General features: G+C 40.9%; 2 protein-coding genes across 2 annotated transcripts; one reads left to right on the plus strand and one right to left on the minus strand.

Annotated features, from left to right (window-relative positions):
- Positions 1–386: 386 nt before the first annotated feature.
- Positions 387–8558, minus strand: slc24a5 (solute carrier family 24 member 5). Its single transcript, XM_078279990.1, has 9 exons — positions 8402–8558; positions 7905–8090; positions 6976–7059; positions 6605–6708; positions 6339–6439; positions 5229–5512; positions 4887–5093; positions 1603–1704; positions 387–1232 (listed from the first exon to the last, which is right to left on the minus strand). Exons 1-9 carry the CDS (start codon positions 8556–8558, stop codon positions 910–912), a joined length of 1548 nt encoding a protein of 515 aa, XP_078136116.1. The 3' UTR covers positions 387–909.
- A 7279-nt stretch (positions 8559–15837) lies between these two features.
- On the plus strand, positions 15838–18731 carry LOC144536871 (RING finger protein 148-like). Its single transcript, XM_078280214.1, has one exon. The coding sequence runs from the start codon at positions 16259–16261 to the stop codon at positions 17345–17347; it is 1089 nt and encodes a 362-aa protein (XP_078136340.1). The 5' UTR covers positions 15838–16258; the 3' UTR covers positions 17348–18731.
- The last annotated feature ends 903 nt before the right edge of the window (positions 18732–19634 follow it).

The raw sequence follows: 19634 nt of genomic DNA on the forward strand, positions 1-19634 counted from the left end.
GATCAGTCTCGAAGTTGTTCTTCCAGCATGTAAACTTAATCTGAGGTGGTGATCTGATTAGTATTATTGCTCAACAGTGCCCTGCAGTGGCTTCTTAAGAGTGAGGGAATTCCACATTAATCACAAATGCAGCAATTGGAACGAAGTGAGAACAGAATGTTTTATCAGGCTATTTACATTCCCAGTTCTCCAAGATTGGTGGTAGTTTGTTTCAGTAGAATACGATCAGTTGTAAGTAAGTCATTTTTTTGTTCTATTGCCAGTTACAAATCTTAAGTATGGATTAGTGTCTGAAGTCCATGTGGGATTTTCAGTTAGCTGTAAACACGGCTGATAAAATCTTTCTCGTTTTACTTTTTAGGTAATAGAAAACAAGTTTTTGGTTGTTTTTGTTTTACTAATTTCTAGACAAGAGTTAAAGACTTGCTCATAAAAGCTCAGAGTTGTGTAAATGGTGCCGACATTTGTCTTAACTCACCCACTTAAAGAGAAGGATAAGGCCAAAAGAGTTTAGTTGACACCTTTTATTCCTTGAGTTGTCAGTTCTGGATTTATTCAAACTTGGCAGTCACTCCTGTGACAGCACTTCTGTTTATGGTCCTTGAGTAAGACAGAAGACATCTCAGAACTTGAAAATGGTTCTTCGTTGTATGATAAGGGGAGTCTGGATCTGACAGGCACACTTCCACCTTAAATTGAAATATATATACAGTATATATATTACTAATGGAGATCATCCTGTGACCAGCACATGTCTTCCATGGCACAATATCTTAAATCTTTAAAAGAATGGGAGTGGGTCCATGCTTCCTTGACATTTAATGATTTATAGGTTTAACAATTCTGTTGTGTTTTTGGACTGTTGAGTCTCTGTTTGAAATATGGCCTCAGTCCTTGTGAGGTCAGATCTCAGTCACTGCACAGTCTTACGGGATTATTTCCAATAATCCCTAGCTCGTACAGGATGGACAGAGTGGCAAAGAGGATGTAGCAGAATAGAGAAACGAGTCCCAACTTCCAGTCCAACTTCCATCCGTTAATGTGCACGGCTACAAAAAGGAAGACGATTGAAAGGAGGAGCGTGATGGAAATGAAGACCAGCCCGGTGCTGTTGACCTCTACCGGGTTGTTGGGGTCTACAAAGGCAGTCTTGATGAACCAGGGCAGGCCCAGGCACAGCATGTCGAAAACATTAGAGCCCACAATGTTGGACATGGCCATGTCAGCTTTCCCTGATAAACAGAAAACATTTACGTTTTAAACATTTACATGCTGCATTTAAGTCTATTCACACACAATTTCGGTATTCAAGTTAAGAAAAAAAGGTAACTTCTTGTCATTTCTACAATGGTTAATGGGAAAGTGGGTCAGCAAAGTGAATGAGTAATCAATAGTTACCACTTGCATATCTTTCTGCAAGAGCTAAGCGACCAAGTAAATTTGGTTATTATTTAGTAAATAAATCCGTGGTGTTGCTTATGAAAAAGGAATTTGCGAAGGAGGCAAATTAGTCTTAATTTCAATGTTTTGTTATGGCTGGCCTCAAACTATATCCAGGACTGTTGGGAATTACATCTGATAAATTGTGACACTGATGTTTACCTTCTCTGGCCACCATCACACTGGCTACGGTGTCAGGTATACTGGTTCCAGCAGCAAGCAGAGTGAGTCCCATAACTGTATCAGGGATGCCAAGGGTTTCGCCTGTGTTAACATAAAACAAACCCACAACAATCAGAGTCCCCCCTCTACCAACAACATCAAGCTAGGGAGAGGAAAGCAGCAGATCTTAACTGGTGGTTAATCAGTAACCACTGGAGTCAGGGCCGTAGCAGGATTTTAGTAATACTGAGATCATAAGACCAAATTCTCTCAACAGATCCCCACCCACCTAAGAACATTTCAATAAGCCTCTAAATTAACACAATGTGTTGAGCACAGTGCCTGAATTGGACCAAAAAAAGTGCCAGTACCCTAATTCAGTAGTTTCGTAACATGATCATCGCAATCTGTCTTGCATATATTCATATTCATATGTATATCTTGTAGGGGTGACCCCGAATAGTCGACTATTCAATCTAAGGAGCGTGATTCAACTGCCAATCTCACAGTCAAATCATCGCAGTGCTTAAAATGTGGCTATGAAACAAAGGATTATTGCATCTGGGCTATATGGGGGTGCTGAATGTTTGTTTTTTCCCAATAAATCATGATATATAGCCTATTTGAGTATAAATATCAGCCTCATGTGGACAAAAATCAGAACTGCTGAGACTCAATACTGGTGAGTACTGGCCTATTTTAGACACTGGTTGAGCATTTGAAAACAATACAACATTGTATGTTTTATTCATTATTTAACTGTTCCATTAGGTGTACTGTAAATGTTTTCTCCTACATTATGTGCTGGTGCCAGGTGTGTAATTCTGGTGGAGACAATTCCTTTCATTTATGTATTTTATTTGCCCTCAAACTGTCAAATTTAGTCAAAAAGTAAGACCCAACCGGTGTAATCCTTGAAATCCTTTCACGTCACTATACACCACCCATCATTTCTAGAAATATTACAGACATGACCATGTGTCCTCGTGGCAGCTATGGCTCTGATTGGAGGCAGTTGTAGGAAAAATATTTACTGTTAGTCTACACCCACCTACAGTTCATTCCAATATGTTATTTTCACGGCCTATGAAAGTTCAATTAATATTTGTGAACATGAGCTACTCTCTCTCTCTCTCTCTCTCTCAAAGCTAGAAAGTAGGCTAAGTCAAGTATAAAACCTGGAGCTGCTCCAAAGACAATTGAATGGGAGATTTTGTGGACCCTGAGAATGTTTGTTTTCTTTTTTGAGCTTTATTCTATTGTACTTCTGAAACAGAATATGTACCCGTATTCCGGGTGCACTCAGGCCCTCATGTACGTACATTTGAAAATGTAGCGTTATCAGCGCCATGGCCAACCCGCAGAAAGCGCACGCTGTGATACTTCAGCTTACGTCGTATTTACCAAACCTGCATTTCATCGGGTAACCAGCGCCTTTATCCGCCCACTATACCGTCAATTGCGCTGTAGCAAAGCGTTAAGTACTGGTGCTATGATACGGCTGAGTGCAGACTGCGATATTCCCACTGCTGATGCTATGACTGTTTGAAATGATTCTGATGCCAATATTTGTAATGTAGCGAGGAGTTTAACAACTGCTGGAATGGAATGTGAACGCTGTGTCGGAGATTCTATGTTCTTCCAGTAACTGTAATATTGCATGGCTGCTTAATCTGCAACGCTTAATGATTTCGTGTTCACTCAACTGAAGTAGTGTGTTCCTTGTGGCAAAAATCCTTTCAGCCCCTCTCCTTAGCCTATGTCTTCGTCTTGCTCGGATTACTGCTGCCATTTCTCCAGGAGGCATATGCGCTTGCGGCTGGTTTACACCTGCTTTAAGAGGCGGACAATTTTCATCGCAAAATAGAGGCGCGCTGTCACGGGAGGATTTTGTACATATCGCGGAATACATAATTAGGCGCACTTTACGCTTCTCCTCCCATCTCTTTATGGAAAACTCCCACTTTCAAATACGCCTGAAGAGGGCACAAAAGCGTTAGTACATGAGGCCCTCAGTGTCATCATATCAGTGTTTCTCAAATTGGGGTACACTAGAGGTGTGAATCTTTACTGATCTCCTGATTCGATTACGATTATCATGTCTTCGATTCGATATCACGATGCAGCACACAAATATAAATACATTTTTACTATTAAAGCCATATAGGATATTTAATTCATAGCTTTTCAAGCTTCAAAAACAAAACATTCTGCGGTGCTTTAATACTAAATAAATTGGATACATAAAACTACAGCACTGAGCACATGGCACTTCCTGAATGTGCAAAACATAACAGAATATGTAAACAGAAATGTTGTTAGGCATACATTAAATTGTAAACAGAAATAATCGATTATGGCCCGGCTGATTATCGATGCAGCGTCGTCCATGTCCACGATTCGATGCATCGATTATTTGATTCATTTCAACACCTCTAGGGTACACCCAACCTTAGGGGTACTTTGGAGTACTGCAGGGGGTACGTGAGATTTTTTTTTAGAGGTAATTAAAAAATATATCAGTCATGCATCTATAACATCTTTCCCAATTCATTGTCTAGAGCAGTTCAACACCTTATACTTGATGGCATCACACATTTTAGTTTAAGCTCTAGTTTTTGGATTTGGAAGAGAGAGTTGTTTTATTTTTTGGACTGTCTTAGACCATAGGAGACCAAAAGGTGTATTTAAACTCTACTGGTACGCAAATATTTACCACATATTTTGTTAATCTTAATTCTTTATCACACACTGTATGTTCAGTTATACCTGCACGGTCCCATGCCTGCTCTTTCATAAGACCAAACTCTCTGCTCATGTGAGCCAATTTGACGACTACAGGATAATAATCTCATTATACTTCAGTAGACCTACCACCGTCACATGATGAAGCTTCCCTTTCAGCCTGATCTGAGGTCAGTTTTATGTTCTTGGACCAGTGCCTGTGGCTACTTCTATATATACAGCCAGGGCTCACATGACTGTTTCCTTAAGCATGAAGCAGGCTGTAATCCTGGTTTTGCACTTGGCCCACTGGCTACAATAACCCCCCTCCTTACCCTCCATGACAATGGCATCTCAGGAATTAGCCAGCAGACCAACATGTGATTCTACTCTGCAAATCAGACATTTTTTCTCACAAGTTTTAAGGACTTGTGATCCACAAAGGTTCTATAACCTGGTGCGTGACACCTGCAACTAAAGTAAAGACACTGAGGAAATGTACTGATTGTATACAATCTGAAGCATCACAGAATAGAAAAAGTTCAAAACCACGATCTTACCGACAATAGTCACCATCCACACCAGCACATATGTGAAACCTGAGATCCAGACAGCTGACATGAGGAAGGTTATCATGAACCATCCCTTCCAGAACCTTCTCCTGCAGTTAGGGATGGTCAGGAAAAGCAGAGTGATGATAGGCAGAGACAGAACCCAGAAAACCCGTTTCAGGTCACTCTCCGGCACAGCAAACACACTTTTATGCTCTGCTGGAACACAAGCAGACAAACATGTTATGAGTGAATTTGTATCACATCATCAGGGGTCGTGAAGGTCAGCAAGTGGATTACTCCAGTTGGACACAAATACTGGTAAACAATGTGCTAAGAAGTGTGTTTTACCTTCAGGAATCTCATTGAGGCCATGCAGGCTGAGGGACAGGTGAGAGTATCCCGAGTCGTCCTGGAAGATTCCACTGTCTGTTCTGGAGCGACTGCGGGCTCGCAGGGTGGTTTCGTCGTTCCAGCCCAACAGAGGCTGTGTCTCAGTCTTCTCATCAGATCCTTTACCCAGACAGGTGCAGCAAGGGCTCAGCTTCCTCAGGACAAACTCACTGATGCGAAGGTCAAAGCACAGAACCATGATGTAGACGCCATAGACCAGAAGCAGACATGCAGCGTCATACCTGTAAACATCAACATCTGAGTTCATTACCTTGCCAGTAGAAGATTGACCAAAGAAAACATATTGTGCAAAAATGACCTCAAGTGTCTGAGCAGTAAGGCTGAGCGATATGACTATATATATATCGTCAAAACGATAAATATGTCTATCATATATATTTTTCAATATTGTTTCTATCGAAATGTCGAAAAACCAGTGACTGAACTGCGTTACGGCAATATTATTTGTCATTTGGACAATGCTTTACGTTCTGATCTTTGCACGTTATGTTCTTATTAAAATGAGAAAATACTCAGTACTTTTTAGTTGTCAAGTATTTAATTCACACAGGAGTATTCAAAAATAGGCTTCACCATGTGGTTATTTCATATGGACTATTTATTTATTGAATTACCAGAAAAACATGTCGTGAAATGACTTATATTGGGATAAAATATTTTGGCCATATCACCCGGCCCTAATAAGCAGGTGATTTTTAAAATATATTTTAAACAACAACAAGCAATAGATTAAGGACATTTTGGGAGTTATTCCTGTTGTTAGTTGTTAGCCTGTTTCCATTACATTTTTACTGTGTTTATGATGTGATATTGTCTTATTTAAGGTTAATTAAGTGCTCTGTACGGTCAGTGTAATAAATGTCAGTGAGTCCCAGTACTGTACTACACCGTACTTGATTTGTGATCGGTTTTCATTTGTTGTTCTCAGTGTCACAAGATGCAATCAACAGCGGTCCCTGACTTTGTCTTTTACAACCACCTTACATGCAAGTTGTGTATGGTGGTTTAAAGATCACGTAACCAGATGCCGTACACACTGACACTCACCAGTACACCTTGTTATCAGAAATTATGGCAATAACAGCAACAACACTGATGCTATACGCCAGGCAGTCCCTGAACAGTGGCCAACAGGTGAGGCGCCCGGCCTGATAAAGGAAATAAAAATAAATGGTTCACAGCTTATAAAACACAATGTACACAATGATTCTTCCGCTTTGACCCAATAAAGGTGCTGCTCTTGTGTACAGGCAGTTAACAGGATGGTAATCTTTGTCTGAATATTATGAGTGTGTGATTGTGTCAGAATGTACCATAGAGGCCAAGAGTCCACATGCAGCGCAGATTCCTAGCAGGTTGTAGACGGCTGATCCCACGATGGTGCTGACCCCAATGTCTCCCTTTGTTACAAACACACCTAACACACATACAGAGCACATCTTAGCTTTGAAGACAGAGACAATGTGGATGCTTTGATGAAAAATAAGAAGAAATGTCTGGAGAGCAAATAAAGTGCAGAGAGGAAAACATGTCCTAATCAAAGGCCACAATCCCTCTCTGTTCCCTTATGGTGGTGGAGTCACTGTTCATCGGGTTGGGAAGGAATACGGTGACAGTGATGATGATGCTGGTGTCACCATCAACATCGCCGGTTGTAGTTATTGTCATAATAATGCATGATTACCCAGAAAGGCTGTGACCAGTTCAGGTGCAGAACTCCCAGCTGCCATAAATGTGGCTCCTGCTACATCCTGAGACAGTCCCAGACCTGAGACAAACACAAAATAAAACAAGAATACACGACAATTTGCATGGCGTGTACAAAATAATAGAAAAACTTGATTATTATATACAATCAAAATCAACTATAGTACAAACAAAAACCTCAAATATGACCAGGTAATGTCCATACATGTTATTATAGGACAATGTCTGGTATTGCATTACATTGTACAGGTCCACCCACTGTAAGTTTTAGTCAGGTTTACACCTTATTAAGACTTATTCAATTAATAAATTAGTCCATTGACAGAAAATTAACAGTTTTGATAAGAAATAATTTGCTTTTCTCAGTTTGATATAATTTTGAACCACATATTTTGGGGTTTTGGACTGTTGGTCGAACAAACAAGACATTTGAAACATCACCTTGGGCTCTCAGAACTTGTGTTGGGCATTTTTCACTACTTTGTGAGACTTTTCATAAGCTGAACAATTATCTGATTCATTGAAAAAAGAATTGAATAATGACAATAATCATTAGTTATGCTTATTGTTAGTATAATTGATGATGATGGTACAGACATCCGCATCTAAAGCAAATGTAGAACCACAGAGTGGAAACACCACAACCACACCCTGGTAAAAGCTATTTCCATTCATTAAAATACAACTTAAGAACTGTTCAATTAGTTAAACATATATAACATATTATATGTGTGGACTTATACACAATCTGTCCACATATTTAGGTATTCTTAAGAGTCCTACACAATCTATATAAAGTCTACTATAAGTCTGCCTATAGTAATCGTATAAATCATTATTTCCACAATGACAGTATATTACTGTAATACAGTTCATGTTATGGTGCAATGATATTTCTTCACTCACGTTCACTGATCACTTCTAAAGAGGGCAGAAAGTAATCATCGCAGACAATTGCGACAGCCAGAAGCATGTAGAAAATAAGCATGAAATAAATGACGAGCCCTCCATCCTTCCTCTCTTGCACCGTGAAGAAGCCACCAGGAAACTCAGAGGACTGTGATAAGATGCATTGTTTATTTGTCTCATTCTCTGAAACAGCAGGACACACACACACACACACACACACACACACACACACACACACACACACACACACACACACACACACACACACACACACTCAACTTAATGGCAGTTACACGGCATTTTCATACCAATATAAGACAAGAGTGAGCGAACAGTGTCACAGTTGCTGAGCCAATTGCATACTAAAACAAATACAGCCTATCTAGTAGTATTGTGGGAGATTTAAAAACACTACAAATTAGGCTAAACAAAATTGCACACACACGCGCACACACACACACACACACACACGCACACGCACACGATTTTCTTACCAAGAGCCCGACGCACCCTGGTAGAGTGGGTTTCCTGTGTTGTTTTTGCGGTATATGATACAAGATGGACCGTGCAATATAAAAATATTACAAATCCTAGAAAGTACGGTATAAAATCTTTCCTCTTCTTTCTCTGCAGAGCTGCAACCTTATTCATTGTTACTTGAGTAACTAAAGTGCAATTAGCAAGTATTCCAAGGAGTCATATGTTTCGTTCTAACAAGCTCTAAGCAAGTTCTAATTGAGGGCTAAGGCTGCATCTAACAATACACTACGACTACAAGCTGCTGAGAGAGATTATTGGGGGGAGAAAGCATCTTTTAAGGACTGGCGCTACAAAGAATGGGGGATCACGAGTTGCGCGTCATTCCAGTCGACTTGAACACGCTCCAGCCTGAGGCTCATCAGGGGTGAACACACACACACACACACACACACACACACACACACACACACACACACACACACACACACACACACACACACACACACACAAATGTAGCCCATGCCAGCCTATGCCTGTAAATATGTATAAGCTCTGCAGGTGAAGTGTCATAAACCTACTTTTACAACAACGAGTTGATGCTTGATCTTATCACCGAAGAGATAGCTACAAATCGATTTAGTGCATTTTTTTTTATAATACATCCATGTTTGGTATAGACTAGGCTACTGACATGTTTTTGCAAAGTCATCATTGTTGGTCACAGGCCTATAAAACGAAGAAGAAAATAACAATATAGGCCTGCTATAAATATGAGCTATTTTTTATGTGACAAAGAAAGCTCAATGTAAAGATTCGGCCTACTAAGTTTTTCCGGAGTTCAAATACAGACTGTACAAAAAGATCACACATCTGCAGATCTTGACTGACATCTTTCAGAAGTAGCGGAATATTTACTGTAACAAAGTCTCTTTTCTGTAGCCTACTTGTACTTGTTTGAGTAATTTAAACATTCATTTTACTTTATTGTAAACAAGTGACATCGGTTATCGCAAATCGCATCCAGGCTGTGCCCAGCAGATTGTAAATAGGTTGCGTCAATGCACCACCCTGGCAGCACGCCAAGTCCCCCAAATCAAACACACCGCGGGCGTCGCGTGACCCCATGACCCCGTGACCCGCAGGTGCACGCTGGGTCGTGCTGCTACATGTTACATGCTAAATGCTAATAGGTCGTTCGGCGTTCACTGAATACCTCCTAACTTCAGTGAGGTGTGTGTGAGGTCTTTCTTTCTACTGTTTTGGAACAAGAGAAGACTACCGAGCACTAGAGCCTGATGCAAGATGTTGAACTTGGAGGACTTCGCGGTGCCCGAGTCTGCATTCAGACAGGTGAGTACAACACTCATTCAGGAGAACGTTGCTAGCCAATGTAGCGTTGTGTGTGTGTGTGTGTGTGTGTGTGTGTGTGTGTGTGTGTGTGTGTGTGTGTGTGTGTGTGTGTGTGTGTGTGTGTGTGTGTGTGTGTGTGTGTGTGTGTACGTACGTGTGTACGTGTACGTGTGTACTACACTTCAAAAACTGCGTAGCTCTCTTTTTGCTTTGATGTTTGTGGCTGCAGCCGCTGTGGAGTTTATATTAGCCTATACATCATACATTTGTTTCTCTACTCTCCCTCCACCCTCCTTTTCACTTTTTAAAATGTAACGCAGTAACATTTACTCAGAGTACATTTTAGCTGACCTACTGTTTAATCCTATAAGTAGGCCTACATTTTTACTAAAGTAATTTACTTGTATTTGAGTACTAATTCTTAACCTATTTTAGCTGAGGATAATATTCTAGCAGAGATGTTCACAAGTCATTTTTTGGAAGTCCAAGTCGAGTCACAAGTCTTTGAGGGGCAAGTTCAAGTCAAGTCTCAAGTCTTTTGCCACGAGTCCAAGTCAAGTCTCAAGTCTCTGGCCACCTGATCTGTCCCTAACACTGTATTGTTAAATCTTATGAATTCAAAGCATGTCCTGTAGCTACCATCCAGACAGTACAGTATCAAAATCAGTTGTAAGATAACTTTATGGGGTCTAGGCTACTTAACACATCCCTCTAGCCCTCGGACCTGGTGAAATATTAACCTAAAGCTGTCACATCATATGGATACAACTATAAAGATACAATGTGCCTGTTCCCAGCATTAGCACAACACTTTGCGATGGTTAGCTTGTTACCTGTGGTGATATATGCTAAATGTAACGTCTGTTTCACTCAAAAAAATCTAATGTCGAAGTGGAAATCAAGAGAATAGCGGCAGCGCCACACCAGTTACAGAACAACATGCATCTCAGTGTCAGTCCAAATTACGCACAATAAGCAGTTTGAACTCACTGATCTAATGCAATTTATTTATTTTCACAGTTAGTTAGTATGCTCAATGAAACTGAGTCCAGCGCGAGGGAGACCCGACTCAGAGGAGGAGAGGTTAGTGAGGCCAGCGTCTCCACGGCAGGTGACAATGCGCACGGATCCGCTGCGCCACGCATGGATGAAATAATGAAATAATAAATAGGACTACAGTAACAGAAATATGTGCAGAATTAAGACGGCCCAGTGTTTGGTGGACCAGGCACACCTTGTTCACTTCATAGCCTACAAATCATCCACGGGATCAATTACGCATCACATGAGTTTGCCCATCCGGCACAGCGTTTGTTCCTGGGGAGATGGATCCGTGCGTCCCGCCTCCTGTGCGCCATGGATGTCTGAGCCTCAGAAACTACTAACTATAAAGATACAATGTGCCTGTTCCCAGCATTAGCACAATACTTTGCGATGGTTAGCTTGTTACCTGTGACGATATATGCTAAATGTAACGTTTCACTTTCTTAGCGTGTGTGACTGACCTATCTGGGTGCGTTTTGAGATGCCTGTTGAAGTTCAAAGTTGTTGATCCGGCATCATTTATCTTGGTGCCACACACCTTGCATGTAGCTGTTGGCTTACTGCTACTGTTTACCAAGTTATTGAAAGCAAAACTAATGACAAAAGGAACAACTCCGGGAGGACTTGGTGTCGCCATCGTCAATGTATTTTTATGTGTGAGTGCGCACACATAAGGTATAACGCATGCGTTACGTTGCACATTATGGCAAAGGACAGGGGACATGCAGCTCGTCATACGTTTCCCCAACGTATATGCGCCAATAAAAGAAAATAGAAATACATGAATACATTTATATTTAAAAAGCAATAATTGCATGAAAACATGTTGTTGACGAGTCTCGAGTCCGAGTCAAGTCTGAAGTCAGCTGTTTGTGCGACTTAAGTGCGACTCGAGTCCGAGTCTCAGACTCGGGTCCCCATCTCTGTATTCTAGTACTCTTTCCAACCCTGCTACTCTTTCAAACCCTGCTTATAATCTAGATGACGGCTGTTCAACTATAAACTACTTATATTTCAACTTTTTATTATACACCTTACAAGTAGACGTTTGTGACAGAAAAAGGGGTGTGTGTGGGATGACTGGTCTCAGGCTTGTTGGGACATGCCCCAAGTTCCCCCAAATTCCCAGCCCAGGGGACATATGTGCTCTAAACAGATGGACAGTCTGTCTTCAGAGCAGAGACAGACCTGCAGAACAAGTGGTAAGTTGCTTTGCTTATTTTTTGTCAAAGGCCCTGCACTAAACTGGGAAGATTGTTGTTCTGCACTAAGTAGCAGGTTGTATGAATGGAAAGTATGATGTCTTGAAGATTGCCATATAATTAATTCCTTAAAAGTCTGCTTGGCATTTTGATTGCATTTGTAGGCCAGCACATCAGCCACTTTAGGCTGCACATGCTTCTTTTGTTGTGATGGATGACATTGGGTCAAAATAGTGTTGTTTACTATGGAATACCGTTTTATTCATAAATGAATACATAAATAATTAAATAAATTTATTTCATGGTACTTTTATTTCATAAGTCCACATTTATTTATTTCCGTGGACTTTTATTTCCTAATGCCACATTTATTTATTCCCCTCTCTATTTATTTCCAGTTCTTATATGCAAATCAGGAGGCGTGGTTATCTCTCACATTCAGAACAAAGCCGTGGGCAAAAAAAGGCTGGCGAAGTGAGAGTGCAACACGACAGGCAGTTCGCGGTACTTACCCAGCGCACAGTCGCCTATTCTGGGGTAACTAGACCACCAACTAGCGCTGACCTGACAGAGCACAACAAGAATTTGTTCGTTTGTCCCTAGACATTGTTGATGCTCGTTTTTGCTAGCTCTTTGAAGCAAATTGTCAATTCGGCAACGATTTTCGCAAGACTGCCTATATTTGAAATCTAAACGGTTCATTTCTCGCCTAAAACGTTCTTAGAAGTGAATTTAGTGATGAATAAGATGGCGAAAATTGTTAAAATTGTCCTGTTGTTGGTCTGCCAAAGAAGTCCCATTCACCTTGTTCTGAATGTGAGAGATAGCCACGCCCCCTGATTTGCATATAAGAACTGGAAATAAATAGAGAGGGACATAAATAAATGTGGACTTATGAAATAAAAGTACCATGAAATGTATTTATTTATTAATGATGTATTTCAAAGGCATATTTATTTATTTATTCATGTATTTATTCATTTATTTAATTCTGAATAAAACGGCATTCCATAGTTTACTGTCAAAAAATGGTGAGTAAATGGCGCCTCTGTGTGGTATAAGTCGATTGGTTTTGTGGCTTTTTTAAACACGTGTGGGTCATCTTGTAGTTTGACTACTTTTTGACATTAAGGAAAAATGTATACATTTATCAAACAAAATTATGAAACCATAAATTAAGACAATAATATGTACTATAACTATGGCATTGTGAATTAATCCCATATCATATCCCATATTAATCCCATATAAAATACTTTTAAAAAAAGCTATTGCTTGCATGCCATTTCTCCCTTCTTCTTTTCACAATAACAATAATTATTTCTGGTCATTTATATTTAATTGCGGCAGATTTTATTTCAAAAATATCCTTTTCCTAAAGTCTTATTTTTATTTTACAACACCATTTCCCCCCAATTACCAATTTATTTTCATTACTAAGTGCAGGACATCATTTATTTAAGAGTTTTAAAACATGTCAGTTTGTTATAATTCTGTTTATATATTTATAATATGTATATCTTTTTTATATTTGGTTGTTATTACCAGACTGGCCTACAATATGAATACTACTGAAATTACAATGGGATTAGTATTACCTGGTGACCTCTAGTCATTGGTAATAATTACGGGGGTTGTCTGTGACCTTAATCCCGTGTGAATCGGCCATGTCTGTAATTTGTCAAATAAAAATTCCCCCGCAAATCGCCTACCATATTTCGCCGAACACCAAGGTTCTGTGATAATATTTGTCCCGTGCGAATCGGCATGTCTGTGATTTGGCGGGGTCGTAGATAATTTTTTCAAGGTTTTTGTTTCCTGTGCGCCCCTTTTATCCCTCTTGCGAAGACGGATATGAGATTGCGAGGGGCTATGCACAAGGCCTTTCATGACCAATCTAGTCTGGACCACTGTCTGACCGGAGACCTCTGTCCACGAGTCGATGCGCTCCCCACGGCTTCGTCTGACGGTGATGCTGTGTGGGCGCCGCCCGGGCAGGGATGATAGGGTATGCCCCTTTGAAAACCTCTACCGGGCCTGGCCCAAAAAGATACGGAACCCCAACCAAAGTGCGGTGCGGCGGCCTCGCCCTGGCTGTCCCCCGCGCGTTATTATGGAACCCACGCAACTTTTAGGAGGGACCTGCCCTTCAATAGCATTCACATGCTACTAGTGGCCAGGCATCCCTGCTTACGCAAGGTAACGGAACCCGATTTGTTCATTTGTTCCTATCCCTGGACCAGTCGGCTATCCTAACCTTAACTACTCGAGGTCAATGCCTAACCCCGGCCATCGGGCTGCTTTGTAGTGCGGGACTTGCCTAGAAGTTGCGTTGGATCCATAATAACGTGTGTCCCCCCCCCCCCGCGCTTCTGGATACCCAACTCTCTGGGTATAGATATGTGAATATATAACATGATATAAATTTGAGTAAAAGCAGGCTTCACTTATCCCGTGCGAATGCGCCATCCGAAACTCAGGTGTTGGGGGGGGGGGGGAATTTCTAAATCACTTGAGGTCCCCAGATGATACTAATCTCATGCGAATAGTGCTGTAGATTATACCTTTTATTTTTGTTATTATTAATAAATTTTTTAAAGATCTTTTTGGGCATTTTAGGCCTTTATTTTTATAGGACAGCTGAAGACATGAAAGGGGAGAGAGAGGGGGAATGACATGCAGCAAAGGGCCGCAGGTCGGAGTTGATCATGCGGCCGGGATTTTTTAGTTTTTTCCTTCGTTAGATAATATGGTATTAATGGGTTTCACATTGTGATTTGCTTTCTGCTGTGTCGAGGTAATGATTTCAGTTTCAGGAATTTAAGGGTCATAGTTAGCATTGCATTGTTCCTGCTATCAAGAACTGTGGGCTGCAGCAAATACTAAGAATTATGTAAGTAACGTTAAGTACCTGGCTCTTTTTATGTACAGATTTTTGTCCCACTGAGAGAAATGATTTACTAGCACATTCTAGAAAGGCCAGGTACTGCAGTGTGTTGGAGGACTAAGGTAAAATAGCAGCTTGGCAAGAAACCTCTCCATCTCATTTGTCATTGGAAGCCTATCTAAGTGTGTGTGTGTGTGTGTGTGTTGTGTGTGTTGTGTGTTGTGTGTGTGTGTGTGTTGTGTGTGTGTGTGTGTGTTGTGTGTGTGTGTGTTTTCCTTTTGTGTGTAAGAAGATACAATGGAAACTCGGCAATGTTACATCTCACTTCTCCCTGGTATGCTAGCTGTGTGGAATAAAGGTATCTAAATGCAGGGAACACCTTTTATTATATGATGTGTGCACATTTAAAGTGACTTAAAGGTCACAATTATAAATGTGTCTATGTATATTTGTTAAAATGTGTGGTAAAAGCTAGGGGTGGGACTCACCAGAGGCCCCACGATACGATATTATTGTGATTTTAAACATATTGCGATATTCTGTGATATATTGCAATTCATTACCTTTTTTCCAACTTCAAATTATGTCCCAACATCTGTTTTGTCTAAAGAAAAAAATGTCTCTGGTTTGTTCATTTCACTTAAGTTTTCCATCTAGTGGACTGAAAAAGCAATTGATCTTATTATTCTAGTACCAAAAGTTTATATTCTCATGTGCAATTTATATAATAAAAGATCGATACTTGGCATCAGTGTATCGATACAGTATTGCCACGGAAAATATCACGATACTATGCTGGATCGATTTTTCCCACCCACCACTAATAGAAGCAGACAGTCTAAAACCTCCGGGTAGAGTAATACTTGTCAGTTTGCTTTTCACAACAGTGATCTCGGCTACAGAAATAAGGGAAGGAAACGAGCCAAACTAGAAAAACTGGTTGAGTTGCTGTGCTCATCATTACACAAGGGAAAGTTAGTAGCTTTTAATAGTTTCACAAGACTGCTCTGTGTTATTGACCAGGGAATTATCCTTATCATTTGCTTATCGCGTCTTGCCTTCTCGCATGCTGTTCTTTGGTTCACGAAACCGCACAGGTCTGTGTGTTTTGTGTACTTCCACTTGTTGAATACCAGCACCCTTCCCTCTGTGAGGAGTGCTCAGTGTTCAAGGTTCAGGAAGATAACGAGAGGTGAGTGGCTGACGCATAGCTCGTGTTGTGTTACCAAAGGCTCATATCAGATTACGGTAGACAGCAGCTTGGGTGAAACCGTAGCTGTGTTCAGACCGCTGTTGCTCGAACAAACCAGGAACTTGGACTAACAAAGGAGTTTTAAAGAAGTAAAATAAGCTAACAGAGGGCTTCCTGTTTTAAGAAGAGTGTTACCATGGGTAAGAAGACACAACACTGTCTGCTGCTTTTGCTGTGTTTGTCTGGACTTGTTCACTATTCAGCAGCCTTGGTGTTTTGGACAGCCATAATGGAAATAAGCTATGTTAACAGCAACAATACGCTTGAAGACAAATACTGTGACTGTGGGGTGTATGGTCGTAACTCTCCCGTGGAGGAAGTCTCCGGCATTGTTACACTTCCCAAGGGAGACCCCAGAGGCTGTGGCTCAGACCCTGTCTACAACCGCAATTTCAGCTCCCCGCCTTGGATAGCCCTGGTAAAAAGGGGCAACTGCACTTTCAGTGAGAAGATCAATGCTGCCTACCGACTAGGAGCAACGGGTGTGGTGGTGTATAATGTGGATGGCACTGGCAACAGCACCACTCACATGGCACACTCGGATGCAGATGATGTTGTGGCTATCATGATTGGCAACTCTCAGGGCATGGAGATTGCCAAGTTGGTGAGAAATGGGACAGAGGTGCTGATGCATATTGCTGTAGGCAGCCCCCATGGACCCTGGATGGACACATACTGGCTTTACTTCCTGTCCATCGCCTTCTTCATTGTGACGGCAGCCTCCATCGCCTACTTTGTGTTTATCTCTGCCAATCGTATCTACAGTCTGAGTATGCATAGGCGCAATGAGAAGAAGCTGAAATCTGAGGCTAAGAAGGCGATTAGGCGTCTGCAAGTACGGAAACTCAAGACAGGGGATGAGGAAACTACGTCTGAGTCCCATGTGTGTGCCGTGTGTATTGAGTCCTACAAAGCAGGGGAAGTGGTGACAGTGCTGACATGTGACCACATCTTTCACAAAGCCTGCATCGAGCCCTGGCTGCTGGAGTGGAGGACCTGCCCCATGTGTAAGTGTGACATCCTGAAGGCCCTCGGGGTTGAGGAGGAAACAAAAGAGAACCTTTCTGCTGAGTCCCCACCAGATGTCACTGTGATCACAGTGACGGGAGGAGAACCCATGTACGAAGTCCCACTGACTGACCCAGCGAGCCCTCACCCAGAGAGACAGCAGCATCTCTATGACAACAGGGCCTTCCAGGGAGACTCAGAGGCTGGGAGAAGATGAACAACAGCAACGGAAACAAAACAGCAGCAAACCAGGACACAGTCAAATTCCCTGTTTGAAATAGATTCAGTAGATGTATCGTCACATTTTTCTGGGATCACTGAACCAGCACAATGGAATCAAACCTTAATGTTCCAACAGGAGAAATTATGTTCATCCTGTAATGCAGGCATGCTAAAATAGATTTTCAAAAGAAATTCCAAGGATTTACAATGTTAATGGCCCTTTGTGTAATTTGCTTGGATGACACTGCATTTTCTTTGTGTCTGTCTTGGTGCAAGTGTGTAAATATTGGGTGTGTTCATAAAGTGTCCTTTCGATGGCTAGAATAGATTCTAAAAACTGAGAAGTCATGATGCCGGTGTCAAATTTCTGCTGCATAGTAAACACGTTCCATACTGGTCAGGAAGGAAGTGCAGTAGAGCATTTGAATATCTGTTTGTCATCGCGGCCAATTTTCCTCCAACAAAAAGCTTGTTTGATCGCATTGCTCACACTCCCTCACAATTGACCATTGTCTTTTAAAATCGGAGGATATTTGTTTCTCTTAATTCAATTCATTTGAATAATTAGACATTTTCTGCTAATTTCCAATAAGAGTATACATATTGTTTTCCCATTTTAATTGTCAGGCTGAATTTGGAAACACACCCTTATAAACACACCCTTAACAGGCATGCAGCATGACACATTGATGATGAGTGAATAACATCACCTGACAGAGTGGCTGTGACTCTTAAGAACATGGCTCGTAGAAACATGTTTGCTACGTATCAAATAAGAATTTTCAAATTGGTTGGCCTCTAGGTACTTTTGAGAATGTGGCAAGCAATAAATCATAAGCATAAAAGTCATAAGAACTGTAGATGATATGACTCCCAAAAAAATTATCTAGACTGTTGGATAGGGGAAAAATAACTTTTATGTGTAATGGATTTTTAAATGAGATATATAGAGATTTATTTATCAATCATGTCAAGTTCTATCTGTTAGGATAAAGGTAATAATTTATATAAAGTCCTCCTCCTCTAAACAGCTGATTTTCATGTGCAAGCACCAATTGTTCTTAAAAAGGTCTTCCAGGTTTTTTGGAATGGTGTTTATTCAGTTCCTGTGGTCTACCTCTGAGCTCTCACATGGGTAAATTATGGAACATGTTTAAGATTCTTGCATTTCCAAGATCAAGTGTCCCTACGTAAATGATAAAGCTAAATAACTTTTTTTTTTATTTCTTTTTTTGCTGGTGGGGATTGTGACACTTAATATATTTTTCTATATTGAATAATTTTCACCGCTGTTTTACAGATTCCAGGAGTCTTAAATTGTATTACTTGCATTAAATCACATTGATGCTTCTTAGAATGCAATAAATCCCTCAAAATGAGGCCACCTTTATGAGCATATATGCTTGTATGAATGGTGTGTGTGTGTGTGTGTGTGTGTGTGTGTGTGTGTGTGTGTGTGTGTGTGTGTGTGTGTGTGTGTGTGTGTGTGTGTGTGTGTGTGTGTGTGTGTGTGTGTGTGTGTGTGTCTACATCAGGCAGGTCTACTGTATGTATGGTTAAGCAGTGTCTCACTTTCAGTATTATGGTACAGAAGTTATTTTTCCCAATGACTATGGGAGAGGAGTGAAACTGTAATTACCTCTGCACAGATGGGAGCCGAGCCGCACACCTTGAGCTGGATAATCATCATATCACATAAGTAGAAGGGCCCGGCTATGCAAGCAGATATATATGCAGCTGTATGGCAATGGAAAATAATGTTTTATTATCCATTGTGTTTTTAAAAGTACACCCACAAGACAATCAGACGTCTTGACGTCTGATTGTGACCTCCTTAAAATAAAGTAATGTCCACTAGTGACTTTTAGAGTAGATATTTTACAACAAATAACTCATTTGTGTACAAGTACCTGGTGAATCCTTAATGTTTTTTCTTGGGATCCCTTGAGAGGTCCTGACCCACAGGAGGCCCTAGAGCATCCTGTCACACTCCTTACTTATTTCACACTTACTATCATTTGTTTACTCATAATCAACAGCTATATATCGTTTTTATTTTTAAAGATAATGTTTTGGGCATTTTAGGACTTTATTTGTATAGGACAGCTGAAGACATGAAGGGGGAGAGAGAGGGGGAATGACATGCAGCAAAGGGCCACAGGTCGAAGTCGAACCCGCGTCCGCTGTGTCGAGGAGTACACCTCCTATATATGGGCGCGCGCTCTACAAGGTGAGCTACCCAGGTCCCCCAACAGCTATATTTAATATTTTTAATATCAACT

The sequence above is a fragment of the Sander vitreus genome, chromosome 1, assembly GCF_031162955.1.
Source record: "Sander vitreus isolate 19-12246 chromosome 1, sanVit1, whole genome shotgun sequence".
NCBI classification, from domain to species: Eukaryota; Metazoa; Chordata; class Actinopteri; order Perciformes; family Percidae; genus Sander; species Sander vitreus.

Excerpts from the sequence above, each read along its gene's own strand:
- slc24a5 (XM_078279990.1), bottom strand. The coding sequence starts at position 8,558 with ATGAATAAGGTTGCAGCTCTGCAGAGAAAGAAGAGGAAAGATTTTATA. Across the intron at positions 7,060-7,904 it reads TTTAGAAGTGATCAGTGAAC|GTCTGGGACTGTCTCAGGAT; the intron begins GTGAGTGAAGAA and ends TGTTTGTCTCAG. Across the intron at positions 6,709-6,975 it reads ACTGGTCACAGCCTTTCTGG|GTGTGTTTGTAACAAAGGGA; the intron begins GTAATCATGCAT and ends TATGTGTGTTAG.
- LOC144536871 (XM_078280214.1), top strand. The coding sequence starts at position 16,259 with ATGGGTAAGAAGACACAACACTGTCTGCTGCTTTTGCTGTGTTTGTCT.